General features: G+C 33.4%; 1 protein-coding gene across 1 annotated transcript; it reads left to right on the forward strand.

The window, feature by feature from the left end:
* The first annotated feature begins 6413 nt into the window (after positions 1-6413).
* LOC111800843 (protein BREVIS RADIX-like) lies at positions 6414-12347 on the forward strand. The gene is made up of 6 exons (XM_023684720.1): positions 6414-6904; positions 8418-8556; positions 10239-10639; positions 10817-10946; positions 11427-11791; positions 12057-12347. Exons 2-6 carry the CDS (start codon positions 8443-8445, stop codon positions 12133-12135), a joined length of 1089 nt encoding a protein of 362 aa, XP_023540488.1. The 5' UTR covers positions 6414-6904; positions 8418-8442; the 3' UTR covers positions 12136-12347.
* The last annotated feature ends 626 nt before the right edge of the window (positions 12348-12973 follow it).

A 12973-nucleotide genomic window follows, 5' to 3' on the forward strand; every position in this document is an offset into this window, starting at 1 on the left:
TTTATTTATTTTTTTAATTATAAAAGTGGATATTCTTTATATACAACTAACCATAAGATATAGTTGTGTGCTGTATGCAACAAATATCTAACAAATATTTTTTTCTAAAGTTCCATTTTGGCTTATTTTTATTTCAATTCAAAATAAATTATATTTTAAATATATTCTCTATAATTTCAATTTTGAATATTATATAATATCCATAAACAATGATTAAAACTCATTTTTACCACCAAAAATTTACCCATGTTTATTTTTTTTTTACTTAGGAGTACAAAATATTTTTTATAATGATGTGAAAACTTCTTCAGTGATTTATAATCATGAGACTGACGACCATATGTAATGGATTGAACGTATTAACGGTGGGTTTTAAAAGGTAAATTTTACAATAAAATTTTGGTGGCTCGATAATTTTTATTATTCATTTTGAGTATAATTTACCAATATTTTATTTTGCCAAAAAAATCTCCGTAATAAATTACAAATTTTTTTAATTTAAGATTAAAAATTAATATAAAAAATAAAAAATTTAATATTAAAGCCTAATAATAATATTTTATGAAGAATTTGATTTTAAATTTAATATTAAAGCCTAATAATAATATTTTATGAAGAATTTGATTTAAAATTTGAATTTTTTTTACAAAAAGAAAAAAAAAGGTAAAAGAATAATAATAATAATAATAATATATAAATAAATAAATAAAAAGCAATGAAATCAAACATTGGAAATAGGGAAAGAAGTATGGAATTAGATTTAGAGAGAGAAAGAAGAGAGAGAAAGAAGAGGTTAATCTAAATATCTTTATAATCACTTTTCAAACTTCCATCAAACATTATATTCATAACATTTAAAAGTTAGTCTCTAATCTCTTCCTTTTCTTTTCCCTTTCTTTTCTTTCTTTTCTCCCACATATATTCCCTTCTTTTACTCGCTCGTCTTCCATTCACCCGACCCGACCCGACCCTCAATTCATTCACCACCCTGTTTGTCTCGTACGAAGAAAACCGAGCTCCCTTTAACCCCTTCAAATCAATTCATTCTCAAAACGTTAGGGTTAAGATTAAACTTACGACGTTCGAGTAAATAGACAAGAGGTACATGAATGAACTGAGATTACATCTGCGATCATGCTTAAAAGAATTGATTGTTACTTTCTGTACCAACAAGATGCACCTTATTTTTCGGTGGTAACTCGATTATAGACATTTTAAAGTTGATTTTACTTGGCTTTAAATAATTCTATGTATGGTGGTCTCCTCGAATTTCGTATTGTGAGATCCAACGTTGGTTTAAGAGGGGAACGAACCATTTCTTTTAAGGGTGTGAAAATCTCTCCCTATCAGACTCGTTTTAAAATCGTAAGGCTGACAACGATACATAACAGGCCAAAGCGGACAATATCTATTAACAGTAAGCTTGAGCGGTTACAAATGATATTAGAGTCAGTCATTGGACGGTGCGAGACACTGGTCCGAATAGGGTTAGACCCTGTTTATAATAGACACGTTTTAAAACCGTGAATCTGACGACGAGATGTAACGGGTCAAGAGGAAAACGAGAAATGGACGTAAAAAAGGGAAGGGAAAAGGAAGAAGATGAAAAGTTTAAGAATTAAAAAAAAAAATAAAAAAAAATAAAAGTAAAATTTGAATGTTTGCAAGGCTTTTAGAATTCACGAGTGATGGGATCGAGGGGAAAATGGGATGAAATGACGTTTTAGACCTTGACTATGCTTTTCTTGCCTAACAAGATCTTGTGTCACCCTTCACTTTACCAAAAGTTGGTGCCTCCCTTCTTCACTTGTCGCCACGTGGCATTCTCATATTTAATAATAAAATTACCCGCAGGTGAGGAAAGTGAGCGAAAGAAGAAGTGTTTGTGTGGTGGGATGTGTTTGGTTTTGTTGTCCCTCTATTCCAAGCATTCTTTGCTTAAAGAGAGGTTTTGAGGGATGGAATAAAGCCAAATGAAAGACAACAATGTGTCTCCTTGTTTTGTTTTTGTTTAAAAAGAAAAGTATGGTCGGGTTTTTCTTATAATACCTACAAGTATCTATCGACTAATCTTACGAGACAACTGTTTGTCTCTATCTTTATTAAGTGGAATACAGGACTTAAGTACACGACGACCCAGTTTAAACTCGTGTCGACCCGAACATAACTGAACTAGTTAAGACGTTTTACCACTAAAACGTGGAAGATCTAATGAACAACTAATGAGTAATTGCATAATCGGTCGAAATAAAAAGATAGCTCAAGCCCACTGATAGTTGATATTGTCTTCTTTGGGTTTTCTCTTTCGAGCTTTCCCTCTAAGTTTTTATAACGCGTCTGCTATGGAGAAGTTTGCACACCGTTATAAAGAACGTTTACCAACCGATGTGGGATCTCACAATCCACCCCCCTTCGGGGCCTAGCGTCCTTGCTAGCACGTCTCCTCGTGTCCACCCCCATCAGGGCTCGGCTTCCTTGCTGGCTCATTACTCGATGTCTGACTCTGATACCATTTGTATTCAAAGCCCACCACTAACACTAATAGATATTGTCTTATTTTGGCTTTCACTTCCGTGCTTTCCATTAAGGTTTTTAAAACGTTTTTGCTAGGGAGAGGTTTCCACACCCTTGTAAATAATGTTTATATAACGACCCAGATCCGATATTGTCCTCTTTGGGCTTTCCCTTAAGGCTTTAAAACGCGTCTGCTAAAAGAAGTTTCCACACCCTTATAAATGGTGGTTTGTTTTCCTCTCCGACCAATGTGGGACATCACAATTTCGTTATCTTCTCCAACCTATATGAGATCTCACAGATACTCTCGACAAATAAGGGTCGGAAGTTTGAATTTTCACACTACACTGACATTTTGAGCTCACCATTATTTTCACGAGTCAGTGATTATCATGACTCATCAAACTTGCGTGGCTCGAGTAGAAGCCCACGTCATACCACACGTTCAACTTCAAGCTCGACTATCGATTTTTTTAAATAATTAATAAAAAATAATAACAAAAATCAAAATAGTTCTCGATCTTACGTTCAAGAAGATAGACGGTAATAAAATCGACTCAACGTTTTTCACCGAAAATAAAAGTTAAAAGGGTCAAATTCATAATAATAATAATAACAATAAAAAACAAAAATTAAATAATTAAAGGAAAAGGAAAAAAAAAAAAAAAAAAAAAAAAAAAAAAAACAAAAAGATTGCATGGGGTTGAGGAATGGCCATACTGCCAAGCTAACAAAGCACAAAGAATAAGCCAAATCTTGAATGCTGACTGACAACCGACAACAGCCAGTAACGTGTGGGTGGACCAAAGGTGTTGTATGTCGTAGAGAAACAGTCTCTCGAAGGAGTTGTCACCGGTCATAGCCGGTACTCAGGTGCCCCATTTCTGCCCCAAACGTACCAATTTCAGCAGCCTCCACAGACCCATTTGAAGGGAACATTCACTCTCACTTTGTCTTCCATATGTTCTTATTCAAATCCAAATTCCGTTAACAATTTAGTCTCTATACTTCAAATTACGTTCGTACGTTAAAAATTAAGAACAATAAATTTCAACATGTTAAACAATATATTAACGTAAAAGTTAATATAACGTTCAATTCTGAACTCCTAAATTTATTGACCGAAGAAAAAGCCGTTTTTTTATAAAGGAAATACACATGCATATGACCCATATGTTGAATAATTGGGTTTGACGGGACTTTTTCTTTTTTAATATTTCACTGTAAAACGAGAGAGTATATCCGTGTTTAACCACAATTTTTACGTCGTTTTACCTATTAGAGGTTAAATTGGCAAGTGCTCTCCTATATTCAATCTCGCGGGTTTTTTTCTTCTAGAAATTAAAATATTATTTATTGAAAATGAAAAGGAAAAATGGGAATTTCTCGATAATTTATTGGTTGACTATCGACGTTCCCTTTTTTTATGGGTAAATTCTTTCTCTAAATATTCATCACGTGAGACAAATTAATGTATGGATGACTCTCGAAGAGAGGTCGATGTGACATGTGACATGTCAAGATCTATCACATGTAATTAAAATTAAAAAGGAAAGAAAAAGAAAAAAAAAAACAAAAAAAACAAAGTGATTATTCAAATTAAAGACAAATATTCAAATTATTCCTTTTTTTTTTAATAAAATAAATTAAAAAGGGGATATTTGGAGGATCACCAACAAAAAAAATAAAATAAAAAAAATAAAAAAATTAATTAATTATTTTCTAAAATAAAAATGGTTAGTGAAATTTAGAGTAGAATGAGACAAACACACCTCAGAGGTAAAGGGCTTTTTTTGCGATTAGCTTTGACAGAAGCTTTCAAAGATCTTCCTGCAATTCCAATTTTTTTTTTTGTTTTTTTTTTTTTTTTTTAATTTTTTGGGTAATATCATCACCTGCAGGGCATCAAAGTCCCTCACCCGTGCAATCTGATTGGATTATACCTTCCAGTGGTCCCCACCAGTAGTATGTTTGCTTACTTACGTGACTGTCCAATAACAATTTAAATAAATCTACCAATTTGTACAAAACATTTTAAACATTTTCTAATTTTGTATAAATATAAAATAAAAAACAACGAGGGATTTATTAGATAATTTTAAATTTTCAAGGACTAATAGACGTAAATTTAAAAGTTTACAGTTTAAAAGTGTAAACTCGAGTTGTATTAGTGTAATTTTAATCTTATTTTTAATATCGTTGCTTAAATGTTAATGTAACATGACGGGTAGGTTCATTAGAAGTCAAAATGTCGGATGAAATATGAAAATTGAATACCGTTGAAATTTAACTACATCGGGATCGCTTGTTTGTTTGTGTCACGTACTGTCACATCACAGTCACGTCACGTCAAATTATTATTTAATTAACAAATTTATATTTTAATTTTTTAAATTAAATCAGATAATTTTGGGATATAAATGAAAAGTTTTTAAATGGTTGGAACAAAATTAAATTCAAGAAATAAATAAATTAATTAAAATTTTAGTATAAAATTTATTAAAAGCATTTAAAATTAAATAATTTAGAAAATAATTATTTTCTCTTTATATGGAGACAACATGGCCTCATTGTTTGTTTGTTGGGTGAAATGTTAACTAAAATTCAAAATAGAATCCTCAATCAATTTTCTTTTATAATTTCAAATCATTTATAACTAAATAAAATCTAAATATTTTTGTCCCCTTGTCTGTGTTTTTCCATTTATTTTTGGAAAAACATTAAAATGCCAAATAATAAAATACAATAATTTAACAAATTTAACAAAATTAATATCATTAATTTATGATATTTAATAATTATATGCATATATTATTATATTTCGAATGGAAGGTGACTTGAATTAAAAGCCCCAACAAAAAAGTAAATTGAAAAAAAAAAATAATAACAAAGGGTTTTTTAAAATAAAAATAAAAATTATATTGATTTTTTAATATTTTAAATATATATTTGAAACAATTCCACCCTATATTTAAATTAGTTAAATATTATATCTTCGATTAGAAGGTTAATATTTAAAATTTTTACCCTAAGTAAAAAGTTAATTATTCTTTGTTGAAACGTGTTTAGATAAAAAAAAAAATAGAGAATATTCTTGGATGACATTGATAGAAACGTCGTAATTCTATTATAAACTAGAGTTTTAGTTTGAAATTAGAAAATGAAATAATGTAATAAATGTTTTATCGGCTATTATATAGGTCGAATTAACAAAAATAGAATAATAATAATTATTTTTATAAAATTACCCATTATTAATTATTTTTTTTATTTTTAGTTTAGAAATATATAATGAATATTTTTTTTAAATTCAAATATATTAGAATTAAAAACGTTTATAATCTCACGAAAGTATAGAAGACGGGTTGAATTAAAATCTTTTATGATAGTTAATGACGTCTATAATAGAGCGGGGACGGATAAAACGTACCCTTATTTCAATCTCTATTTATATATATATATATTTTTTCACAATTAAATTTTGTCTCCATATATATATATATATAAATATTTAAAATAATTTTTTCAATGAATAATTTAGTTAAAGAATGTAATAAATTTAATAATATCCACGTCAGTTTTTACATTAAACAAATCTCACCGTTGATCATTTTGCTAATAGAATATTATCCAATCAAAACTTGCCACGTACCCTACTTCTGATGCACGTTTGAGATCCTCCTCCTCACCCATACGTCACCGAGACATGTGGGCCCAGGCTGTCCTCCACGGTAATGACCAAAACGTCAATCCACTGTTAACAATTTCCCCTTTCTTTCCATACACAAGAAAGACATTTTTCGTTAGTTAACGGCTGAAATTCTGACGCCGTTAACGCTGGTTCTTTATATAAATAGGTGGCTCACGAATTTAAGTTCTTGATAGTCTGTATAATTTTTATTCCGATTTTTGGCTCTCTCTAACGTAAAACCCGGAACTATAATATCCCAAACTTTCCCTTCCTGAACAACTTTTTTTTTGTTTGGATTTGGACCTTGCTGTTCGCCGCCGGTGGACGGCGGCGATTTTACCGGGCGAGGGTTTGTTTCGGGTTTTTAATTGCATTTTGATTCTGTTGTTTGTTTGGAGATTTTGGCAGAGAATCAAAGTGGAGTGGAGTGAGGGAATGTTTTGTTCGTCAGTGTAACAGCAGAAATTTAGCACGAAGATGCTCTGATTGGCGATATTTTAGGGATTTTGATTGCTGTTGCTGTTGGTTGCCATTGCAGCGAGGGATTGATAAAAGCGAGGATTGCTTGAAACGGAAATTTTTGAGAGAGAAGGAGTTGGAATTCGTTTTTTGGAGGTGGAGATTTTCTTGGCGACCTAACATTGCGGTTGATTTCAGTTTGATTTTGGTGGATAAGCTTCTAAGGAGCCTTCGAGCGAGGTAAGATTCTTGATGCTTTTACTTTTCCGTTTTCTTCAATTTGATCGTCTTTCTATGCAAGCAAACAGAACATTACTTTCTCAGAGAATCTTCTTCTATGGTTCTTCTTTTTCTTCTGGTCGTTTTTCCTTTCGTGTCCTGTTTCGAACGATCCAAAGCGATTTCAAATGGTTCTCAATCTATCCTCTGTAATGTTCTTTCAGTATAGATTCACTGAACGCCATTTCAGTACTCAGAAGTGTTTAACATTTTTGAATCGTTTGATTGGTTCCGTCTCGGAACCGTTGATTCCTGTAGTCTTATCACTTAGGTTGTCAATCTGATTTCGTTTTTCTTGCTGAAGGTGAAGAAATTAGATTAGTCTCTGAAGTAGAGAAATAAAGAACAGCAGCGAAAAGTCTGTAAAAGATAACTTAATTAGGGTGTGGAAGAGGTGAAGGCCTAAATGGACAAAGTACGTAAATCACAGTTCGCTTTTGCTTCGATGAGTCGTTTTCGAATATTAAAGATTCAATGAAGTAGATGAACAGTATATATATATATATATATATATATATATTCGTCATTCTTCTGCTTCTTCTTCTATGTCTCAGTGTTATCCATCCTCCATAATCACTGTTTCTCTGTCGCCTCACCCACAGCTTTCAATCTGAACCCGATTAATTTTTCTTGTTCTTTCTGAATCTCTGCTGTTATAAATTAATGCATATTTCTCTCTCTTGGTCGCTTTTTTGGATGTCTTGGAGACGGAAGAGTGATGCGATTGCCCAGAGGGAAAAGAGAAAGAACCAATAAGTTGTCAGAAACTTCGGCATTAACAAATATTTGATTCTTTATTCGGCTTTGTAATAGTAAAGCAAAGCACGTACCACACTCGGTCTCTCTCAGTCGACCACTTTCAAATAGCTGTGCCCTCATTTACTTTCCTTTCAATTATCGACTATACCCCCTCTTGTTTGTTCCTTCTCTGATCTTTTCCTCGTCGTCTCTGATCCCGAGCAGCCCTTTTCCTTTTTATTTTTATCTCCTTTTCCTTTCTCCAGGACCCATTTGTTTCCCTCCAATCGATGAACGAATTTATATTTGTTTCAGATTCCCTCAATTTCTTTTTCCCCATCTAACCGCGTACCTGTTGCGGAGATGAGAGAACAACTCGCCCCTTTCTTTGATTACCTAAGCTATGAAAGAACAAGGAAATCAGTGCTCTGTTTCGATTGATTTCCTCACGAAAGTTCGTTTTAAAGTTATGGAAATCCCTACAATGGGAAACTCTTCTTGTGCTTTATAATTCGAGTATTACATGTCTATCTCTCATAGAAATGTGGTTGGTAAAGAGAAGGCTCGTTTGTTTTCTTCTCCTCAAATCAAAACACGGGAGAAAGAGTGAGAGAGAGACAGAAACAAAGGGAAAGTTATTGGATTATGCAATTTAATTTTTGGGATTTCCTTTTTCTTTCATAAATATAGCATCCACTAAACCGCTAGGTGGAACCTACTTGTTTGTGATGTGCAGAGTAAGAAAGCAAAGTTGAACCAAAATGTTTACATGCATAGCATGTACGAAACAGACAGACGACGGGGGTGAGGATGGGGCTGCGCGTGGGAGTGGCACGCCTAGTACAAAGGAAGCCGTCAAAAGCCTGACAACGCAGGTTCTTAATCCTCTTCTGTCTCTTTTTTCTTTGTGTTGCTTCGGCTGCATCTTTGCTTTCTCAGTTTCTTTTCCGTCTTGTGAGGACAGACAAACTAATAATACCAATTAGGCTTGCTATAAATGGGGACCATCTATGCCATCTTTTCACCAATATGAATGTGCCTCTTGTTTATTGTTTCTTTTTAAATCTTTTTAAGATCAATTTTAGGTAGGAAAGATCTTGTGCCTGTGTTTGAGTGCGACGCGCTCTAATCCTTCGTCCTTCAGCTCTTCCTGGCTACTCTGTTTTTGTTTTTGTTTTTGTTTTTGTTTTTGTTTTTGTTTTGTCATCTAAAAGGAGTGGTTTCTTTAACAGCTTACCAGTATTTTGTACCGATTACTCACAACTTTCTAGTCCACGTGGTTTTTTTTAGGACACTTCGTATCATAAATCTGACTTTGCTGACCTGCTGCTCTTCTTGGCCCCTCGATGGCCGATAGAATATATAATTTTGGGTTTTTTCTTAATAGTTTTTATTCCCAAATGGTAAAACTAGTACTATATCCATATGGAGAAGATCCCCATTCCCCACCTCGAGCCTTTCATCGAGTACGAATTGTTTTGCTTGCTTTCCTCTCGGGGAATAAAATGGTAATCTGATTTTCAGGGTAGCCTTTCCGATTCACTTCCTACCTTATTATTATTCGAGTGAACAAAACAGTGGGTTGCTCCTTTCACTATAACTTTAAACGAAGGTCGCTAGTTTTACAATAACTTTCTGAAGACTAGATAAATTTATTTTTTGAAGCTAAAACATTGGGAACGATGCAACCTTACTGTTGCTATGTTGAAGTTTAAACTGCTTATAACTAATAATTTATATAATAGAACCCATTTTAGAATTAGTTTAAGTAAGGGGGGTGCCTGGTCCAGCCTGCCTTGGAAATATGTTTTTGCACAAGAAATAGTGGCAGCACATTTTGCATCGAGTAGCGGTGGGGTCATTGACATATTCATATACAAGACGCATTTGAAGGACAGCCAATGAACGCCTGAATGTGACCCACCATTGAATTTTTGTCGACGCACTGTTTTTCAAAAGTATTGTTTCTTAACCAAGCCCTTTCTTTGGCTGGATGAGCCACCACTTGATTAGCAATAAGATGTTAACAACTGAGACCTTTTTTTTTTAATTGATTGTTTAGGAATTTCGATTCTTGTGATATTATTTCTATTCTTAAATATCGAAGGAAAATATCCTCCAAAATAATTCTCCAAGTTGTATATTCCACTTTCCCGAAACATCATTCAGTATGCTCCACATAATTGAAACGTGGATGTGTGTCTCACCAAGGAAAAATTGGTCAATTTCATGCGTATTTTTTTGATTCACAATGGTTGGATTGCACACTTCAATCCATTATTAATATAGTGAAATGCATTGAATACGATATATATTCTCATAGCTTAAAAAAAAAAATAGCGTATTATTCTGTGTTGGGTGACTCAAAGACCACTAATGTTTGGATTTTCAGCTCAATTTGGACATTCATATAACTGCCTTAGAACATCCTAAACTTTGCATCTTTCCTTTCAATTTGATTCTCTATTCATAGTCTCAGTATTTAATTCTACTTTAGAAGATACTAAGTGCTGCTTAAGCTGTCCTTGATCTGACTTTGAATAGCTAAATTTTACAGATCAAGGACATGGCGTTGAAATTCTCTGGTGCTTATAGGCAGTGCAAACCCTGTACAGGCTCCAGTAGCTATAAGAAAGGACAGAGACCTTACCCAGATTTTGACACTGCTTCAGAAGGGGTTCCATACCCCTACATAGGAGGGGCAAGTGCAAGTTCAACACCTGCCTGGGACTTCCCTCCTGTCAATCGCCACCCACATACGAGATCTGACTCGAGATTTAAAGGGGTGTTCAGAGGAGACCAGACCCCTGGAGCCGATTCCACCATATCAGCATGTGATGTGGTGCTTGAGGATGAGGATGAGCCGAAAGAGTGGATGGCACAGGTGGAGCCTGGTGTTCACATTACTTTTGTGTCCCTACCCAATGGAGGCAATGATTTAAAACGAATTCGTTTCGAGTAAGATGAACAGTAAATCCTCCACGCTGTCGGTTTCTTGTTTCTATCATTAATATCTTGTTTATTTCAGAAAAAGGGAGACTTTTCATTAAGAAATGTAGACTTCTCTTGGGGGTATTTCTGTTAGTATTTACCATTGCTACCATAGCTAACATAAGGTCTTTTTTTCTTTTGAAGTCGAGAAATGTTTAACAAATGGCAAGCTCAGCGATGGTGGGGCGAAAACTATGACAGAATAACGGAGCTCTATAATGTCCAGAGATTCAACCAACAAGCTCTTCATACGCCACCAAGAACTGAGGATGAGGTGAGCCCTCACAACCTTTGTTCTTGACTTCTATTTCCATTAAAATGATGCAAGAGCATATATTTCAAGGATTAGAATTTAGTAAATTTGTTCGTGATTGATATTTTCCACCATTTATTATTGAAGGAAAAACGAAAGAATGAGAGGAAAATGATTAATGAAATGCTCATTCTTTCATTTCTTGTATAAATTATTAGGTCTCTATAAGTTATGTGGTAGCAGAATAGGAGATATGGTGCAAGAGGGGTCTTAATCTTGACAACAAATCTAAATCTTCAGCTTAGAATACAAATGAAACTTGAAATTATCTGTCAGTTCATTCTGCAAATATATCAATGAAACGCATCTGATAGTTATTTTATGGCAATAAATCAGTGTTATGCCAATTCCTAAACAAGTTTCTTATAACTTAATTCAGTATATTCAGTAAATATTTACAATCATGAGATAGATTTTTTTGATATTGAGTAAATGTTTCAGAGGGATTCTTCCTACTCAAAGATGGAAAGGGATAGCCCAATGACTGCAGCGAACAAAGATTGGGCACTGAAAAACCACAAACCTTCAGGAAGTAAAGGTTATTTCCCATCTGACCAGCATTTTGATCATGGAAGCAGCCACCACTATGCAGGGTCAAGTGCCTATCCAACCGGGGGCGCCAAAGGCGACATGTCATCTATGGAAGCCTCACGCACAACTACCTCTTCTAGAGACGAACCTTCAATTTCCGTTAGCAATGCAAGCGACATCGAGGCCGAATGGGTCGAGGAAGACGAACCAGGAGTCTACATAACAATCAGGCAGCTTGTTGATGGCTCTAGAGAGCTTCGTCGTGTCAGATTCAGGTAATTAACATCTGCATTTACTTGCATCTATGGTAATATTAATAGATTTTCTGTGATAAATATACTTGAGAAGAGATTACAAGACACTATGAAGAAACGACTGCACTATGTTATACTTGAAATTTCTTTTGAGATGAAAACCTAAGTAGGGTGGAGGGTACTCTAAAAATAAATATAACAATCCACTCATAGAATTATTGAGCTTGATCCTATTGTACGAGTGATGATATTTTAACATTGATATTCTTTGATTCGATATGAACAGCCGTGAAAGGTTCGGGGAGGTGAACGCAAAGCAATGGTGGGAACAGAACAGGGAGAGAATCCAAGCTCAATACCTATAATAACTTATTGATGATGGCAGCAACAGGTTTAAAATTAAGAAAGTTTCAGGAGCACCTTCATGTTCCAAAATTTTTGTCTTTAGAATGTAATATTCACAAAAGGCCATCAGCTGGGATATATGGAGATTTTTGCACCACCAAATAGATACAAAACCAAATTTCTCATCTTTCCAATCAGAATTCTAAAAGTCAAATTCTTTTATTTTCATCCATCTTCTTTTTTTTTTTTTTTTTTTTTTCCCTTTTCTTCAAGATATTCGTTATACAATCTATTATTATCATTTGTTGCTGTCTGTTATAAATATCCAAAAAGGAGTTTACGAGCTTTCCCTGGTGAAGCTCTTCATAGTTGGATTATCTTCATGCTGAATGTATCAGTTTCTTGCTTGTAAGCATTGATTTTTTTTTTTTTTTTTTTTTTTTTTTTTTTTTTTNTTTTTTTAATCAATGATATGAAACTCTACAATATATAAGCATTTTAGCAAATTTATCTTTGAAATTTCTAACACTTTGCAAGTCATTTATATTTTCAACAATAGTCCTAACCTTCTATATGGTTGAAATTAAGTAATAAACTCAAACCCTAAATCCATCACACTTTCACATGAACTAAATAGTTGTATTATGAATTCATAGACATAACATCAAAATGAGTTGACCACAATCTAATATGATAAGTAAAGTCTTATGACTGTTAATTAAGAATATCGTATTTTATTTTATTCATAGTGTTATCCGATGATTTGAATTTCTGACTTCTGGATTGAAAATATATTTATCTCAAATTTTTTATATTAATATCCTTCGATAGAAAAAAAAAAAAAAAAAAAAAAAAAAA

The sequence above is a fragment of the Cucurbita pepo genome, chromosome LG08, assembly GCF_002806865.2.
Source record: "Cucurbita pepo subsp. pepo cultivar mu-cu-16 chromosome LG08, ASM280686v2, whole genome shotgun sequence".
Taxonomy (NCBI): domain Eukaryota; kingdom Viridiplantae; phylum Streptophyta; class Magnoliopsida; order Cucurbitales; family Cucurbitaceae; genus Cucurbita; species Cucurbita pepo.

Bases quoted from the DNA above. Each gene is read 5' to 3' on its own strand.
- LOC111800843 (XM_023684720.1), top strand. From the start codon at position 8,443: ATGTTTACATGCATAGCATGTACGAAACAGACAGACGACGGGGGTGAG. The intron at 8,557-10,238 runs GTTCTTAATCCT...TAAATTTTACAG, and splicing joins TCAAAAGCCTGACAACGCAG to ATCAAGGACATGGCGTTGAA. The intron at 10,947-11,426 runs GTGAGCCCTCAC...TAAATGTTTCAG, and splicing joins CACCAAGAACTGAGGATGAG to AGGGATTCTTCCTACTCAAA.